Source organism: Aythya fuligula, chromosome 4 (genome assembly GCF_009819795.1).
Source record: "Aythya fuligula isolate bAytFul2 chromosome 4, bAytFul2.pri, whole genome shotgun sequence".
Taxonomy (NCBI): domain Eukaryota; kingdom Metazoa; phylum Chordata; class Aves; order Anseriformes; family Anatidae; genus Aythya; species Aythya fuligula.
Window position 1 is genome coordinate 42,246,177 of NC_045562.1, and position 18,407 is coordinate 42,264,583.

The window sequence follows — 18,407 nt, forward strand, 5'->3', positions numbered from 1 at the left end:
CCCCCTTCAGTCAAGAAACTCTTCAGTCATGTGGGCAGACTCCAAGCTGCAGGATCGCGATCCAAAAGCTCACTGACAAAGGCTTAACCCTTAAAATAACTGTCCATCAAGACAAAATGTAACTAATAATTCTTTTTTTTTTTTTAAATCAGTTTTTGCTTTTATCTTTTACAAATTGCTAGCAGGGATGCAGGCACCAGTGTGACAGAAATCTACCCATGAAAACAGCATACTATATAAACCAGCAGCAGCAAACAGGTCGTGTTCCGATACACTTCAAAACAATAATCAACAGCAAACAGCACATATGCTGCTGAGATAAATTCACTCATACACACTGAGAAATCTTTGAGTTCTGCTCAGATTCCCTGTCTGACAACAGTGCTTTACAAAGCATTAATCACTGTCAGTACAGGAAAATCAGGTTACGTACAGACCATACCTAAAAACAGTAAAAACAACAACAAAGAAAGTGACAAGAGAAAAAGCTACAGATGTCAAGCAAGAATTAGAAATACCCCATCTGCTAAAATCAAAAAGAAGAAAAAAAAAGCACCTTGGTGACTCAAGACAAAGACATAATTCTGAAGTGGAAATATAGATGGGGGTAACACCTGGGACACACAAGGCTATGCAATACTGAGGTAATGGGCTTAGCTGGCGGGGGAAATGGTTGAACCACTGTACTTCCAGCATCCCCCACTGGCTGACACACTCAGTGGTGCCAGACCCAAATTTCCAGCGAGTGCAAGTTAAATGACTCATAACAAAGCACAGAAGGCATCTCCGTAACGTGGTGCAAGCTAAACCAAACACAAGGCCCCCTTTCACAACAGGTCTCTCAGTCTTCACGTGCAAGATGGCAAGAATGGTGTAAAATTTCAGGTCTGTCATCCAATTGCCATACTCTGTGGCAATTAAAATACTTGCACTTCACTGCTGATGTCTCAAACCTGTTTGCTGCTCAAGCTAGTGATATAGAGCACATTTAAAGACCCTCGAGTCAACGCCAAAGCAAATTGCTTTCTAATAAGGAAAGGTGCCTGCTAAACTGTTACACTTTTTCATTCTGTCACACTAGAGAAGAGAAACAAGAGCATTTTCATGCTCATCTGTGCGGGTAAAGAAGTAACGGTAGATTAGAGATGCATGTGGAGATCTGTCTGAGGGGCTTCACCAGGAAAACCACAAGGCAGGCTGGAGACACTAAATGAACTGTTCAGAGAGCAATCCCCTCCTGGCCAATCTTCAACATCTTTCATTACTGTAATCATGTCAGTATTTTGGTTGTAACTCACACAGGAATACAAAGACTTAAAATAATTAATGATTGCTAAAATGAGAAGGTGTGCAAAACTCATGATATGCCTGTGATTAAAGCTTTTAGGACCTAAAGCATTCAGTACCCAAAATGTATTTGGCCAATGTTATGCCTATAGTAGTCAAATTTGAGCACTATGGCCAATCCTCTCTGAAATTCCTAGAGAGGCAGCTTCGAGGGGAAAAAAAAAAATGTTTGAAGTATACAGGCTGAAAGGTTTTCTCTAATTAATGAATCAGCAGACTTGGCATTCAGGTGTTCTGCTGTGCACTAATATTTATAAAATATTCAATTAAAACCATATACGTTAAACAGCTTATTTAGAGAGCAAACACATAATTATTGAATAAAAGCTATACCTCTGCTCGTTGTGTGCGGGGCAAAACTGACGACTTTTCAATGGCATAAACATCCACCAAGTAGAGACGTGCTCCTTGTTCCCTGTCCAAAATGGCAGCAGTCTGGATGACACCGGTATGGCGCCCGATGGTGAAGAGGCGCCCCAGGCTCTTGTCTTCACACCGGACAGACACGATGTAATATTCCACCTGGGCCTCAGAACCCCGCGGACTAGCCGCTTCTATAGATATCACGTTTGTCCCAATAGGCTCACCTTCTTTTAAGATGGTTATGTATTTCGGCTGGGTGAAAATAGGCCCATCAACCCCTTGCAGAATTATAGTCATTTCAGTGGTAGATTTCCTCCTTTCGGGGCCAAGATCCGTGGCAGAAACTATGAGATTGTATATGAGCTGAGAGGGCACCAAAGCTGATGCTACTCTTAGGTCTCCGCTATAGCGATCCACAATGAAGGTTTCGGTATCTCCATTGATTATTTCATATTCCACCTCTCCATTGGCACCCTCATCAGGATCTGCAGCAATAATTGTTGTTAGGATCGAACCGATCACAACCGAAGGGTCAGCCGCAAGAGCGTTTTGCGATATGAACACAGGAACGTTGTCATTTTGATCCGTCACTAAAATGGTCACGTTCTTCAAGGCAAATCGCCTGGACTCCACAGGAACAGCCTGATCAGTGGCTTTGACTGTTAACTCAAAGAGATTAGCAAACTCACGATCAATTTCAGCATTGGTAAATATTGTTCCTCTGACTTCATCTATACGGAAATGATTACCTCTCGGCATCTGTTGAATGATTGCGTATGTCAACTGCCCATTAATATCCGCATCTGGGTCATGAGCAGTCACAGAAATGACAGAACTACCAACAGGTATGTTCTCAATAATAGATTTAAAAATGTCCCCTGGAGGAAAATTAGGAGGGTTGTCATTAAAATCCCTAACGTGTATTACCACTGACATTGTAGATGACCGTGGTGGCCTTCCATGGTCCTTTGCTGTTATATTTAGCTTATACAATGACTGCGTCTCAAAGTCCAATTTCTTTGCAAGAAAAATACTACCAGTGTTGGGACTGATGCTAAAGGTCCCGTGATTGTTTGTCCCTGTAATGCTATAATGGAGGTCAGCATTGTCACCTGAATCAGAGTCAGTGGCAGTGACAGAGGAAACAAGTTCACCAACTCTCATGTTTTCCAAAACATCCACTAACAAAGTTGGTTTAGGGAAGGAAGGACTGTTGTCATTCTCATCCAATACATCAATGCTCAATGTGCAAGTTGAACTTAGGGAAACTGTTCCAGAGTCTACCGCTTGGATGACAAGAGAATACGATGCAGTAGCTTCATGATCTAGCTTGCCTACTAAGGTCACCTGGCCTGTGCTGCTATCTATTGCAAACTGTTTTTCTTCATTTCCCTTGATTACAGAATAGTGAATCAATCCATTATTCCCTTCATCAACATCTGAGGCAGAAACCCTCAGAACTTGTGTTAGATTTGCTGCCAATTCTGATATTGTAGCTTGGTAGAGATCTTTCAAAAATTTGGGGGCATTATCATTGATGTCTTTCATGTAGATTTGTACAGTTGCCTGATCCTTTAGAGGCTTTGGCAACCCCTGATCTGTTGCTATTACTGTAAGACTAAATACTGCAGCTCCCCGCTGCCTCATAAGAGCTTCCCTGTCAAATTGGTGAGTGCTTCTTATTTCCCCAGTTACCGTGTTCAGCTCGAAATCTGGTTGCATATGCTCGAAAGAGTACCTGACTTCACCATTTGGCCCAAAGTCTTTGTCTACAGCATTTATTTTACCCACATATGAACCACCCCTCTGCTCCTCTTCAAAGTAAAACACATAGTTGGTACTGTTGAACAATGGCCTGTTATCATTTACATCCTCCAGAATTACCGTAACGTTCACAGTAGCATTGAGCGGTTCTACCGCCCTATCAGAGGCAACAACCAGTAACACGTATCTTTCCTGAAGCTCACGGTCCAGTTCACTCTTTATGTACAGCTGTCCATCTGGGAAAATGCCAAAGGCATCCCCAGTATTTCCTTCAATTATGCTATAAGCTATCTCACCGTTCACTCCCGAGTCTTTGTCAGAAGCCTGCACCTTGAAAAACCGGGAATTCACAGGCTCTGACTCCAAAATAGTGATTTCATAGGAAAGCTGGTCAAACACAGGAGGGTTATCATTCACATCATGGACAGAGACGGTCAGGATAAAATTAGAGGACAGCTGTGGCACTCCCATATCCGAGGCCAGGATTTCAACCTGGTAAGACCCAGCATTTATGTCCAGTGGTCCTATTAAGCTTATAGCACCTGTTTGTTCATTGATTGAAAACAAGCCCTTTGGGTTTTGCTTAAGGCTGTAAAGAACCATGCCATTAACACCTTCATCAGGATCAAGAGCTTTAGCCTGGAATATGGTATGCCCAGCTTTCCAGTTTTCAACCACATTTACACTTTCCACCGCATGAATAAAGTGCGGTGAATTGTCATTTAAATCTTTGACTGTTATATTGACCAGGGTGTCTCCAGTTATTGCCCCGCCACTAGCCACCACTTTCAGCTGGTAAAATGCTTGCTCTTCCCTATCAATAATACTGGCTGTGGTGATCTGCCCCGTCGCTCTGTTGATGGCAAACATGCCCCTTTGGTCACCTGTTGTAATAAGGTAACTGATATTGGTATTGAGGTCCATGGTGGAAGCAAAGACAGTACCTACATGGTAACCCAGGGCAACATTTTCAAATACAACAAAACTGTACATGCCCTGGCTGAAAACAGGTGGATTGTCCTGAGTGTCCAACACAGTGATGGTGACAATGGCCTGGTTCTGTGACTGCAGATGACCACCATCAGTGGCCACAATCTGCAACTGGTAAGCAGTTTTCTCCTCCCTGTCAAGAGCTATTTTAGTTGTGATGACCCCTGTCTGGCCATGGACCTGAAACCTGGAGGTATCTCCAGCTGAGATACTGTACTTGACAGTCCCATTGGGTCCCAGATCAGGGTCAGTGGCAGACACTGTGGTTACATAGGTTCCAGCTGGCTCATTTTCCTGGATATGGGCAAAATACTGGACAGGATAAAACACAGGGCTGTTGTCATTCACATCCAGGAGGCTCACGTTAACCCGAGCTACTGAAAAAAGGGGAGGAGAACCCAAATCAGTAGCTAGGACCTGCAGGGAAAAGTGAGCCTGCTCCTCCCTGTCCAGCTGTGAGATGGTGCTGAGCTTGCCCGACACTGGGTCCAAGCGAAAAATCCTGCGAGGGGACACCAGGGGTGGGCCAACCGCTGCCACTGCTGGCTCAGCTTCCTGCAGGGAGAAGCGGACAGTCCCGTTGTCCCCCAGGTCCCCATCTGTGGCGCTCAGGACCAGCAGCTCAGTTCCTGACGGGGAGTTCTCAGCCAGGGACACCTGGTAGCCCTCAGGCTGGCTGAAGCGAGGCTTGTTGTCATTGACATCCAGGATGGTCACCACCAGCTGCGCGTAGGAGAACTTGGGCTGCACCCCCTGGTCACGTGCGCTGATATTGAGCACCACCTCAGAAGCTGTCTCTCGGTCCAGCCCAACGGAGGGGGACGCACCTGCAGCATGCCCAGCGGTGCCACCCTCGGGGCCGGCTGTGGTGACCAGCCCGCTGTGCTCGCTGATGCGGAACCAGCCGAGCTCGTTGCCCGAGACGATGCTGTACTTGAGGTTGGCATTAAGGCCTGAGTCACGGTCTGTGGCACTCAGGCCCCGCACGTAGCTGCCCAGCGGCACCTCCTCGCTGATGTTCACCCTGTACACCGACTGCCCAAAGACAGGGGGGTGGTCATTAATGTCATTCACAAAGATCACCAGGCTCGCCACCGACGAGCGGCTCACAGGAGCCGCCACCGCCCCATCAGAGGAAAAGGAAGAAGTGGGGGAGCCAGGGGGTGGTGGCGGGGCCCCGTAATTATCAGCCACCGCCACCGTCAGGTTATAGGCAGGGATGCGCTCCCGGTCCAGCGCAGCTGCTACCTTGATAAGGCTGAGGTTGGGTACCTTGCTGCTGTGCACCTCAAAGTGCCGCTGCTCGTTGCCCGCCAGGATGGACACAGAGATGTTCCCATTGGCAGCAGGGGAGTCAGCATCGCTCACCGTCAGCAGGGCCACCACGGTGCCAGGGGCTGCGTTCTCATCCACGGAAGCAAAGCGGGAGGTGGCCGGGAAGTAGCGAAACTTCACCCGGGGCTCATTGTCATTAACGTCCAGCAGGCGGATGAGGGCCTCGGCACGGCCACTCAGTGCAGGCACCCCCCGGTCCGTGGCCTGCACCGTCAGCGAGTACTGCTGGCGCGTCTCATAGTCCAAGCGCTCCCGGATGCGGATCACCCCGCTCTCAGGGTCCACCTCGAACGGGAGGCTGCCAGCCCCCTCCCCACCACCGCCGCCACCGTCACCTCCTTCCAGCCGGTAGCGGATGTCAGCGTTGGTGCCTTCATCAGCATCAGTTGCTGCCACCTGGAGAACGCTGGCCCCGACGGGTGCATCCTCAGGAACACGTGCCTGGTAAAGGGTCTGGCTGAAGATGGGCGGGTTGTCATTGATATCCTGCACAGTGACGTTGACCTGCAGGTACCCACGGCGCCGGGGCTCGCCCTTGTCCTCTACCTGCACCAGCAGCTGGTAAGAGGGGGTGGCCTCACGGTCCAGCCCACCCCTGGAAACCAGGTGCAAGAAAGCTCCTTCACCGCTGGGGTTGAGGGTGACGTTGAGCCGGAACCGTCCCTCCTCGTTGCCAGCCACGATGCGGTAGGAGCTGTGGTCCACGCCGTTGGTGCCGCTGTCGGCGTCAGTGGCCGTGTCGAGGATGAGCTGCCGCCCGCTGCCCGTGTCCTCCTTGAACGTCACCACGATGGAGGGGTCGGGGAAGACGGGCGCGTTGTCGTTGAGGTCGAGCACCAGCACGCGTACCTCGCTGGGGTAGGTGGGCTGGCTGGAGAGCACCACCAGGTCCACCACGGCGCTGGCCAGGCTCTCGCGGTCGATGGTGGCGCGGGTGTGCAGGGCGCCCGACGTGGCGTTGATGGCGAAGAGGGCATGGCGCTCGCTCAGCCGGTAGGTGAAGCCGGGCCGGGTGGCGATGGTGCCCACCCAGGTGCCCGCCGGCTGCTCCTCCAGCACCTGGAAGACCTGCCGGGGCTCGGCGGCGGCGCCCAGCGGCAGCAGCGGCAGCAGCAGCGGCAGCAGCAGCGGCGGGGCCCCGCGGCCGGCGGCGGGGCGGCCCATGGCGACCGGGGGGGCGCCGCTCCGCGCCCCTTCCCTCGCTCCCTCCCCGCGAGGCTCCGCTCGCCCTGCCCGCCCGGCGCCGCGCTCAGGGGCCGCGCCGCTCCTCCTGCGCCCGCCGCCGCCGCTCGGGGGCCGGGGGCCGGCCGGGGGCTGCGCTCCGCATCGCCGCTCAGCAGCGGCCGCCGAAGCTGCTCAGCAGCGGCCGCCCCGCCGCCGCCACCGCTTCCTCCATGCCCGGCTCAGGCGCCCAGCGGCGGTCCAGGAGACGCTGCCGAGCCCCCGCCACCCCCCAGCCGGCTCCGCAACCCGCGGCCGCGCCGCCCGCTGCTGCCGCCCGGCCCCAACTTTGCGGCGCGCTCATGGACCCCTTCCCTCTTGACGCCCGGGACCGCTCCCCCCCCGCCGCCCATTGGCCGCCAGGCGCCGAGCAACGCCTCCATCCCCGCCCGCCGCCCGCCCACCGCACGGCACCTGGGGCAGGCGGGCACCGCCGGGGGGGCGCGGCACGGACCGACCCCACCCGGCAGCGGGCATCGGGCACCGGGGTGGGGAACCGGGGGACCCCCAGGACACGGGTGGCGGGGCGGCCAGAAGCGCTCCGCGGCTGCTGGGGGGTCATTTAACTTTGTTTTACTTTGTTTGCTTTTATTTCGTTTGTTTCATCTTACTGTATTTTACTTTATTTTGCTTTAAAAAAAAAAAAAAATGATTTTTTTTTCTCTTATTATTGTTTTTATTATTTCCCTTCCCTTTCCCTTCCCCATCCCTTACCTTTTCTCTTTTTCCCCGTCCCAGCCCGGTCCCGTCCCGTCCCGGCGGAGCGGAGGGGGTAGCGCGGGTGCCCCGCACAACCGCGTTCCCCGAGCGCCCTCTGCTGCCCACCGGCCGCCGCTGCCCGAAGCAAAGGAAAAGAACAGGAGAAGGAAAGCGAATATACGGGGAGCTAGTTCAAAGCACCAGGTTTACGCTATCGCACACACTTGCAAATAACGCCCGTCAATGCCAGGTGCTGGAGTGCCTCTTTCATTGCATAAGCACAAACAGTAAATGCAAGATTGTGCAATTATGCATGATACTAAACTAAACAATATCCATAGCAATGTTACAGGCCTTGCAGTTTAATAGTTGCAATTATGTTGCTGATCTTGCATGATGACTTTAAATATCAGCAAGTTGTTTCAGAAACGGAATTTGCTTAAGCCTTTTGTGCCTATGGATGTAAAACTATCCTTGGTGTATCTCTAGATACCAGCCACCCACAACCATTAAAAAAAAAAAATGTTCTTGAAGTGTTTCAGCACATCTAAATTTCATAGGATTCAGAAAGTGTTTTTGCAATCAAAATGCTTACATAAAATTGGATTAAATTCTGCAGCTGAGTTTTAATTACCAAAACAACTTCAGGCAGAAAACGTTGATAACATTCTTATAACAGCTGTATTAGATTTTTAGGAATAGTTTATGTATCCAAAGTTATGAAATTGTTTAAGGGCAATTATTAATTTATATATTTATTTTAGTTTTAGCAAAAAGTTATTTTAAGGGCTAGGAAAAACAAAACAAAAAAAAACTGTTGAAATCGGAGCAGCTATGCTAGATATAAAACAAAACAAAACTTTCTGTGCTGCCACTGGCACTGTCAGCAGGATGTGTTTTAAAGGAGTTAATGGACCAGCGCAATAAATTCCTTCGGCTCAGTTCTCTCCTCTGTCACTACCCCTAATTTTGCCTCCTGAAAAATGAACAATTTGTTTATACGAAGACTCGGATGTGAATGTTACACACACGCTGTTACTTCTACATGCCATCAGTAGAAAAGACAGCCTGTGACAGAAGTGAAAAGCCAGTGAGAAAAGCTCGTTTGCCAGCCGCAGGATCACAGCCAGCACCTCCCCTGCATGCAGGTTGTGCCGAGCAGCTCAGATGACAACAATCCCGACGGCACCAAGGACCCCCCAGCTTGCCTTGAGAAAGAGTGGCTATGAGGAGCTCGCCAAGGTAGGAAGCAATATAGCAGGAGAGAAATCATTTATTGCCCCTGGTAGCTTTTGTCCCTGTTATTGAGCCTGAAACTAAAACAAGCCTATGATTTTGTTGGCATACAAAAGCCGCTAAATAACTGAAGCTCGTGGAAATCACGGCCATCTCCTGTGCTACCTGAGCTGCTTCAACCAACTGCAGTTCTGAGCACTTCAAGAAAGTTTTTTGCTTAACTTGAATAAAGTTGGAGAGAGAAAAAAAAAAAGGTCTTAAACCTCAGCAAAAAGTAATAAGTAAAAAAAAAAAAAAAAAAAAAAAAACTTCCCTGAAGCCCAGTGCAAGCATTGACCCCTTTAGATTAAAAATAATAACAACTTTAGACACCGTTAAGGCTATTCTAGGAAGTGTTTCACCACTCATAACCTTGTAAATACAGAAATAAAGTGAAGAAAAGGTCATTTTGCACTTTTCATGTTGCCTAAAATCCTGTTGATAACACAGCCCAACACTTCATCAGGGTTTCACCTCCAGATACAGAAAAGCAATCTAATCCTCACACCGTCCTGCTCACACTCCCCTGCAAAACCTTAATAGTGCCCTCACAGGGTCCAGTGTCAACAGATCAGCACATCTGGCTGTTACGTTTCATGCATTGCCAACGCTGTGCTACCAAAAGTGGCCGGTGATACTGCTGAAACGTTGTGCAAGGAGGCACCAAAAGCACAGAAGCTGATGAATGAAATAAGAAGCACTCATATTTTGGAGCAACACATTATAGGGAAAAATAAAAATAATTAAACAAATAAATAAAGCACGTTTCCTTCCTGTGTAAGCTAAATGCAGATTGAATCTGTACCTCTTATCACACAGAGTCCTAAGAGGCCTCAGGCTTATGATCAGATATTACAAGAAAGACAGCATTTTACCCTGCAGCCAGAGTAGAAACCAGCTATGGATTCAGCAGATCTGGTGGATCTGTCTCTGTGTTTTGCACTTGCCGTGCTGAAGGCAAGACCACAAAAGCTCTGCCTGTTTGATGCACCGTACTCCTCAGTAGGGACTCGGCACTGGGCATTTCCCCTATTTCTTGAAGGCAGCTGGAATCCCCCCACATTTCCATCCTCTGCATGCCGCGGCTTCATTTATGGCAGGAGGTGTCAGTCCTTTTCGGAAGAACTCAATCTTTGTGCCTGCCTAATGGCATTCCTGTGAGGGTGGGTGGCAGAGCTGGAAGCTGTTCAAAGGACAGCCTGGGTCTTCCCAGGAAGCAGTTTCTAGTTTCACTAGTTTCACCCATATGATATATAAAGGAAATTTCACCTCACAGCTCCGGGAGGGTATTCCTGTACTCCTACATACAGCAACTGAATCCATTTTCTTATCGTCAGCCCTGCACCGGGGACCTTTGTAGTCAGGAAATGGGGCCAATATCTTTTCCAGCTTTAGCCTGTCTGAGAGATGCACCCTCGGCTGTCCTGCTGGTGTGATTGACGCTCCCTGTTCCTATACATACAGAGTTACACCACACTGAAACGCGGGCTGCTCTGAGTTCAGCTCCCCGCACAGTGAGGATAACCGACAAAGCAGGCTGTGTGGGGATGCTACCACTCCTTTTTATGTTTTCATATGGTGTAGGCTATACCTCAGTCAAAAAAACATTCCAGATTGTTCAGAATAAATGACATAACTGACTTACCATTTGGCTATACCACATATTTTTCTGACATTTTTATCAAAATTAATTCCATTTTCTCCCAGACCACTGATAAAAATCTAGAACGATATTTGACCAAGACTAGATGGTTTCTGACAGATGGTTTCTACTACAACAAGGATACCTCTTTTTTTTTTTTTTTTTTTTTTTTTTTGTCCTATTCCAGCAGTCCAGTTAAGTTAGCCTGTTGAACACAGTCTGCTCTCTGAGCAGAGATATTTTATCAGGACTCATATGGGATTGAGTTAAATGCTATAAAGAACCCTAGTATCACTACTCACAAAACTAGTATCAAACTCAATATTTATGTGATTTTGTCTGTTTTTTTTGGTTTTTTTTTTTTGTTGTTTTGTTTTGTTTTGTTTTTTTTTTCTTAGATAAAGCCTATTTCAAAATGTGTCACAAATCAACTTGGCATTCATTGCTCGAATTGTGCCCTCGCCCAGCACAAGAGTCTTCCATGACTGTATGACAGACAACAGACTAACCAGCTTGTCCTTTCCAGCCTGTCTGAACGTACATTATTAACTGTTTAACTGTCTCTTAGTATTTTACTGATATGTTCAAGGACTTTTAAAATGAGCAATCCAGGTCCTGCATGCCAAGAATTATTCTAATATTTTTTTCACTTTTTTTTTTTTTTTTTTTTTTTTTAATGCAACTTTACTGACATTTGTGTACCCAGTCATAAGATGCCAGGAAAAGAGACAAGTCATATAATTACATGTTGAGTGTACAGCAGCTGCCAGGAATGGATGCTATCTTTCAGTCCATTGAAAGCAGTTAGCAAGAATATTTGTTTTTATTTTATTATTATATTTTTTCTCAGTAGGTATCAGTCATTTCTCTAAGCCATGCTGTCCTTTAGGCTTAGTGCTATGTAGGAATTCAATACGCTTAATTTTATGACCTTGAAATATGCTATAGGCTTCTAAACTAGCACTGGATGTGGGGGTTAAGATTCAAGCTGCATTTGCTGGTCCACATTTGAGGTCGATTGCCTAAGCTCTGTTTATCCTGGGGATGGACCAGGGGAGTGCAGCCTCAGCCACCGTTCACCTGGTGGTGGTGGCACCTTGCTGGCATCGTGCCCTGGCACCACCATATATGGCCACCGAGCACCATCCTTGTGTCATGCTGGCAAATTGGCCTGGCCAGTGAAGTCTGCAGGCTTTCTATAGCAATGACCACTCCCTTCAAGAAGTAATTTCATTCTGAATTTGTCATGTTGTGGGAGGGAAAGTTTTCAGGCAGTGAAGGGTAGATTTCCAGTTGTAACTCACTAGAGTTTCATGTGCTTTGTCAAGTATTCTGCAGAAGCCAAGCTTACAGTTCTTGACTTGTACTGTAAATATTGTTTTTGTTATATGTCTCTCTTTTTTTGTGTTTGAAGCAAGCAAATGTTTTCTTCATCATTGTTCCAGAGTGTGTTTTTCCAGGAGCTTTTACCACAGGACTAGCCTTGCCATTACTCACATAAACCAACATTTGATAATTTGTTGTTGTTGTTGTTGTTGAAACCTATGTTCCATGTCCTAATGACAGTCCAAGACAGCTTGTTTTATTAGCCCATAAAACCCCTCCCTCAGAGGTGATATTTCGATGTTCTGGCAGAGCTTTATGGAAGGTGCTATTACAACCAAGTTGCTTGAGAATTGGGAACATCCTCAAAGGAGACCAAGAGATCAGTTTTCAGACAGTTTTATCACAGGCACATTTTGGAATCTGTTTCCCCCCCACAGTGTTATTTCAGGCCCAAGACCAGCATGGCGATAGGAAATTCTAGGTCTTATAATAAAATTGCGAATTTCCCACTACAAAACTTGATGGCAAAGCTGGGTTCGATTAAATGTGTTGGGATTTTTGTTGTTGTAGTTATTTTAATACACAGTTGCAAAGGACAATTTCCCGTGTTCTCTCACCCACTTGTACAGTTTCATGATTTCCTAGCTTTTTATCTGAATTGTATTTACTTGTCATATTCCTCTGCCTCATCTGAGACACCCTTTTCTTAAGAGGGTGAAGCATCTGTTGATGAATGGGTAAATCTAATCTTCTTCAGTTCTTCTGCTGAGCTTTCTATCTGTTGCTTCCTTTGATTAACTTCATTCAAATTAGAAACACCATTTTGTATTTCAGTCAGGGGAAGATACGGGGGAAAAAAACAGCTTTACTCCATTGCTTTTAGTTGTGACATACCAATATAATATTTTCCTCAGGAAGAAGTTTATCAGTAACTGAAGCAGAACAAATAGTGATTTAAATCAATCACTATTGATTACAACCTTCTCATTATTATCATTTTGCCAAAAAAACAGGTCTGCACATAAGTGGCCAAATGTGGACAACAGTCTAGGTAAGAATTAGCACAAGCCAGCCCATAGACATGAGCAAGTGAGGCAGCGGTGTCATTGTAGATAATTTAAACCTCCTGACAAGAGGATTGTTTCTCTTCCATTGCCTTTCATAAGGACTTTCAGATGGCATTCATGGATCTCCTGAGGTCCACTCATTGTCGGTTGAAGGAATTAATTAAAATCCATGGATGTGAGTATATGCGATTACTATTATGCCTAGAAAACCCTGGGCTCCCAGGGACTTAGGTTGGCATAATCAGCTCCACTCATACGCTTTTGTAAACACTTTCATGGGGCTCAAAGCTATGACCTCAATGCAGAAAATCCTTCTGGAAACTGATGCAATATAGGAAATATGGGAAACCCTATCTTCAGTCGTGGGCAAGGTTATTATTCTTGACATGCACACCCACTTTTCACTGGTTACAAAAACAGCTGACAGAAGTCTGCTTTTTCTTCATTCCCTTACATAGCCCCTGCTGTCTTCTCTGCCTTACAAAAAGGGAAGCAGGGCACTTGTGTCCTACCAAGGCTGCAGGGGGGCTTGCAGTGACTCATGTGTCACTATAAGCAGCGTGTCCTTAAAACAAACAAACAAACAAACAAATAAATAAATAAAAATAATTCATCACAGAGCCTTGCTATTGATGCCCCTGTTTAGTCTCCACAAGACTCAAGTTCTCTTTGCTCTGACCCTGCAGATTTTAGGCTGGCATAATTCATAATGTGTTACTGAGGATCATGTTGTCTTTGGTAGGAGCATCTTTGGTAGGTAGCAGCAGGATCAACCCTTTTGAGTCTGATTCAATTCTCAGTTGTCTTCCCAGTCACACTAATGAGAGATGAATTGGCCTTTTTGATATTTAGCACTTAATAGACCAGCAGTGTTTGGAAAAAAAAACATTAAAATGTTTTTTTCCAGCCATGTTTTATAGCCTAGGAATATACTGGTTTGAGCCCAGTAGATTTATTTTGCAACATCTGTCTGCAACAGTATGTTTTCTTTTTCTTTTAACAGCCAGAGTATTCAGCAGTGTTCTTAACTGTGTATGGTGGCTATGGCACTGTTGTTTCAAAATTATGTCTTCTTTTTTAACAGCCGTGGCCTGGTTGTTGGTGAAATCTTACTGAAGTCAGCAGCTGCCCCATTTGTAAAGGTTTTTAAAGAGATTCTGAAAACAAAACACAACGCAAAATAAAAACCATAGAAAAGCCCAAAACAGATAGAAATCCTCTGCTTCCCAGACAGGACACTGGGACTTCCTAAGGACATCTGATTTGGCCAGGAGACAGGAAGGAATTATCCAGGGTATTACTAATGTTTCTTTACCGTTTTTGTTTTTGTTGTCCTTGTTGTTTTCATTTCTTTTAAGTTTTATTGTTCTGTTTTCCTTGGAACACCGTTTTAAGACCCTAAATAGCAGCAGAAGGTTTGTATCGCTCTCTTTTTCTGCTTTCACTGTAAAATTTCCACAGATCAAGTTAGAAGTTTGAAAGAGAACTGGAAGATACTGGAATATGTGGCATGTGCATCCACCATTGGGACTCAGCACATGACAAATGGGAAGCACAAATTACATAAAAGCTTTGGTAGTGTTCTATTCATAGTATGCTGCTTATAAGAAATGGCAATGCTCTCATCAATTTTAGACTGAAAAACCTACTAATGATTTTGATACGGAAACTGTAATTTCCTAGATACCCACCAGATGGTGTAGTACAGCTGCGAAGTAGCATAATCTCTGAGTTACTGTTGCCTATGCCATGAACAGATACTATTGCTAACTCATAAATAATAATTAATTTTGATAATATCCCAGAAGCTCAATTTCAACTTTTTTTTTTTTTTTTTCATAATTTCTGTGAACTTTTGGAGAACTTTTCATTGCTTGTTTAGCCTTGCTATCTATTTTGAAGAAAGAGAATGAGAGCATCTTGTTACTCCTTCAGACATCTGTATACCACACTGTTTGGATACGGTTCTCTTGTCCAATCTGTTTAGTAACCACTGACAGTTGGACATTGAGAAAACCAACTATTTGTCTTGAATCCTGCAAATCTGTAATCTGGTTTAGTGTATCAATTACTGTGAAGCTGCTGGGCTTTTACTCTGTCTTCATAAGAAAAAGATGCCTTTAAATCAGAAATACAGCCTATCATCCAGTACAACAGCTGTGCAAATCAACAAATCTGAAAGTTAAATCTGTCCTTTGGAGTCCAGCAGCTTTACTGATATGTGTGATATGTGGTGCTTTACTGACTCTTCTCATGAAGCCATTTTTTTAAGGAAGCTGAGTAATATACCCATGTTTCAAATGCAGTGTTTGAAACAGCAAATCCATTCAGCTAAAATTGACTTGGAGTTCGGAAGAAGAAATATTTGTTATAAATTGGACATATAATGGCAGTTATTTCAGTATCACAGAATCACAGATATGGATGTAATTAGAGGATAAAGAAAAAAAAAAGAGGGGGGAAGGAGAGGAACAGTAAAAAAAATAAAGGTTTTCACATATGTTACTTTAATTTATACATTTTCAAGAGCTATTTCTACTGGTCATTGTATTTCTGATCTGCAGAGCTGATAGCACTGTCCAAAAAGCAGCTCCCAGTTCCCAGCACCCTGCAATCTCCCAGTCAGGCACTGAAGTCCTGGAGCAGTCTGAGTCTCTAAACCCTTTCTTCAGGGCTTCGCTTGCAGCTGCTTATAAACCTGAATAAATGAGCTTCTATTAAGCTATCGATACAGTGACTGATAACAGCTGTACAAAGCTCAGTCCATGCTAATTAAATTCTTAGACTCATCATTGGAATACTTTGTTGTTATCTGCTCAACCCAAGTTGCTAATAGGTAATAATCTTTGAAGGAACAGCAGGGGGTAAATTTATGTAAGAAAGAGAATCTGCATAACATTCAAAAATGCATACAGTCTATAGGAAGTAACAGATTAAAAAAAAAAAAAAAAAAAAAAAAAGCAGACATTCTTCATCATTTTTTTTTAAACACCTTAGAAAACCTGTGATGTGTTCAAGGGTGCAAAACAGCATGCAGGCTCTGTACTGAGTTGTATGAGATGTAAGTGTTGCATAGGCTTTACCTTACATCTCCTTAAAGCAAATGACTATTTCACACTCAATAAAAAAAATAAAGCTCTCAGAATTAAATCAGGCTCAAAATAAAATGGAACAAGATATTTATGTCTTTGCTTCTAGAATGACATGACATGGAGATTTATTATGAAGGCTTTTTTTTTTTTTTTTTTTCCCCTAAAAGGTAAAACTTTGGAGCCTTCAGGCTGTAGAGAAGGTGAAATATGTTATGGTCTATCATAATTCATTCATTTCATATTTTATTGATTAAGGTGGAATTTTATTTTTACCAAAAAAAATATATAATATTAATATTCTAACATATTATGAATGTTAGGATAAGGCATAGCTACTTTATATCACTGTTTAATCTCATCCTAAAGTACACATGTATTACACTAAGGTGTAATTACAACAAACTAAGTGCTAAATGGGGACTGAAAGTGGGTGTTGGGAACTTACATAAATTGACAATGAATGAGGAGGAATGGTTACTTATCACTTGAGAAGCAGCTGCATGGGTGCACCCCGTGAGCTCCGCTCCCTGTGGACAGGGCAGTGATGCTGCCAACAGCTCAGTGGCCACACATCCCTTGGTACACCAGGTCCCTCACCTCCCTGCAGGGCTGCTTGCAGCTCCAGAGAATAGGTGTCTGCAGAGAAAGAAACAGCAAAGCATAGCTGTACAGGGCAACCCTCTGCAGCACAAGTGGAATTTGATGACGCCAAGGTGATGGGTTAATTTGATATTGGTCTAAACATGAACTTTGTCCTGAAATATGTTCAAGATGTTCACATACATATGTGCAAATTCATATGAGCACTCCAGTACACACAATATAACATGAACTTCAATGGAATTGAAGTTACTTACCATTACCTAATGCAAATAGGCTACTCTTGCCTTAACTTTAAGACTTTAAGAGACACAATTATGCATATATATATATATACAGATTAGAAACTGCTTACCCCTCCTTCATAGTGAATAGTCTCTGGGGCACATAGAGCCTGTCCGATACACTCAGAATATTTTTACTTAGTTGACTTTGACCTGATTAACTAAAGCTCTTATGAGGCTTATGCCACACCATTTGGATGCACAATGTTACAAAATAGACTATGAGACAGAAATGTATTTTGTAGTGAGGTTAGTGAACTACAGCAAGAGAGAAAGCTTTAGCAAACGCAAAGTATTATGCAAAATCTGCAGGTAGTACTTCCTAGAGAAAAAATACCTAGGGGTTGTTGGTAACTGCGACACGGATTACAAAGTACTTCTTTTTTCCTTCCAAATTCTATAAAATTGTAGCATCTTTTGTGGTTAGGAAATGTAAATCATTATTAATTATTTTTAAATCAATGTAACATTAAAAAAAATAGATTTCATATGAGTTATTATAGGTCTAAAAATTAGAAATTAAGCCCAATAATATAGAGACATTGATATATTGTTGTTTGTTTGTGGGGGTTTTTTGTACACTAAAACTTTATTTATGTGTAACTTTCATTTAATTGATTTATATTTTTTTAAGAATATTATTTTCTGATTTGTTTTCTCCTACTCCTCTTTGCTAGGGTCAAAAAGAAAGTTTCATATCTTCATTGTTTTGAAAGGTTACAGGGCCTAAATGCATCCAACAAAGCTTTAAGGCAATCCATTTGGTCTCACAAAAATACTGTGCCAAATTAATATGATTATGCAGTGGTGTAGAAGGCAGGAACACCCTGGCTTTGCTTCAGCCCAGTACATTTGTAATACTACTTGAGCAACAGGGATAATATCAGGCTGGGGGTGCATTCTTGCTCTCAGATTAATTCATAAAGGTATATTTTGCCCTATTTTATGATTAGTTCCTCACAAGCATGGCTAGCTGGTCACTAGGTTTGAGAGCAGTATTTGTTGCAAACAAGACTTTCCTTCAAAACATTGTGTTTTAATATAATTGCCATCGAAACATCATAAAGAAGTAAAGAAATATCAGACATAAATGAGTCCCCTCTTTTGACAAATATTGCCGTACTACTGGAAGAGCCACGTCAGCTAAAAAGTATTGATTGTCAGTGTGTTGTTGTCTGCTAATTACAGGATAGATCATCATCTACTGAAGCAGCTTCTGCTTCCCACATAGTTAGATTTAAATTTCCTGTGAAATAAAGGCTTCTCCAGCATAGCAGTCAATAGTGTTGATACTAGATCTGCTGTATTGTCATGCTCTATTGTCATGCAATTTTTAAAAACAGGAGATAAATTCTTGACTGATACTGAATGCAAAACTCAGGTGGATGTGGTTAATTTGCCC

The 18,407-nt window shown here is 44.3% G+C and overlaps 1 protein-coding gene across 1 annotated transcript in view; it reads right to left on the bottom strand.

Annotated features, from left to right (window-relative positions):
- Positions 1-6,963, bottom strand: part of FAT4 (FAT atypical cadherin 4) — a 142,070-nt gene extending 135,107 nt beyond the window's left edge. The window contains exon 1 of the mRNA XM_032186777.1: positions 1,681-6,963. Within this exon, the coding sequence (XP_032042668.1) occupies positions 1,681-6,963 (5,283 nt within the window). The remainder of the gene's footprint in view (positions 1-1,680) is intronic.
- Between the last annotated feature and the right edge of the window lie 11,444 nt (positions 6,964-18,407).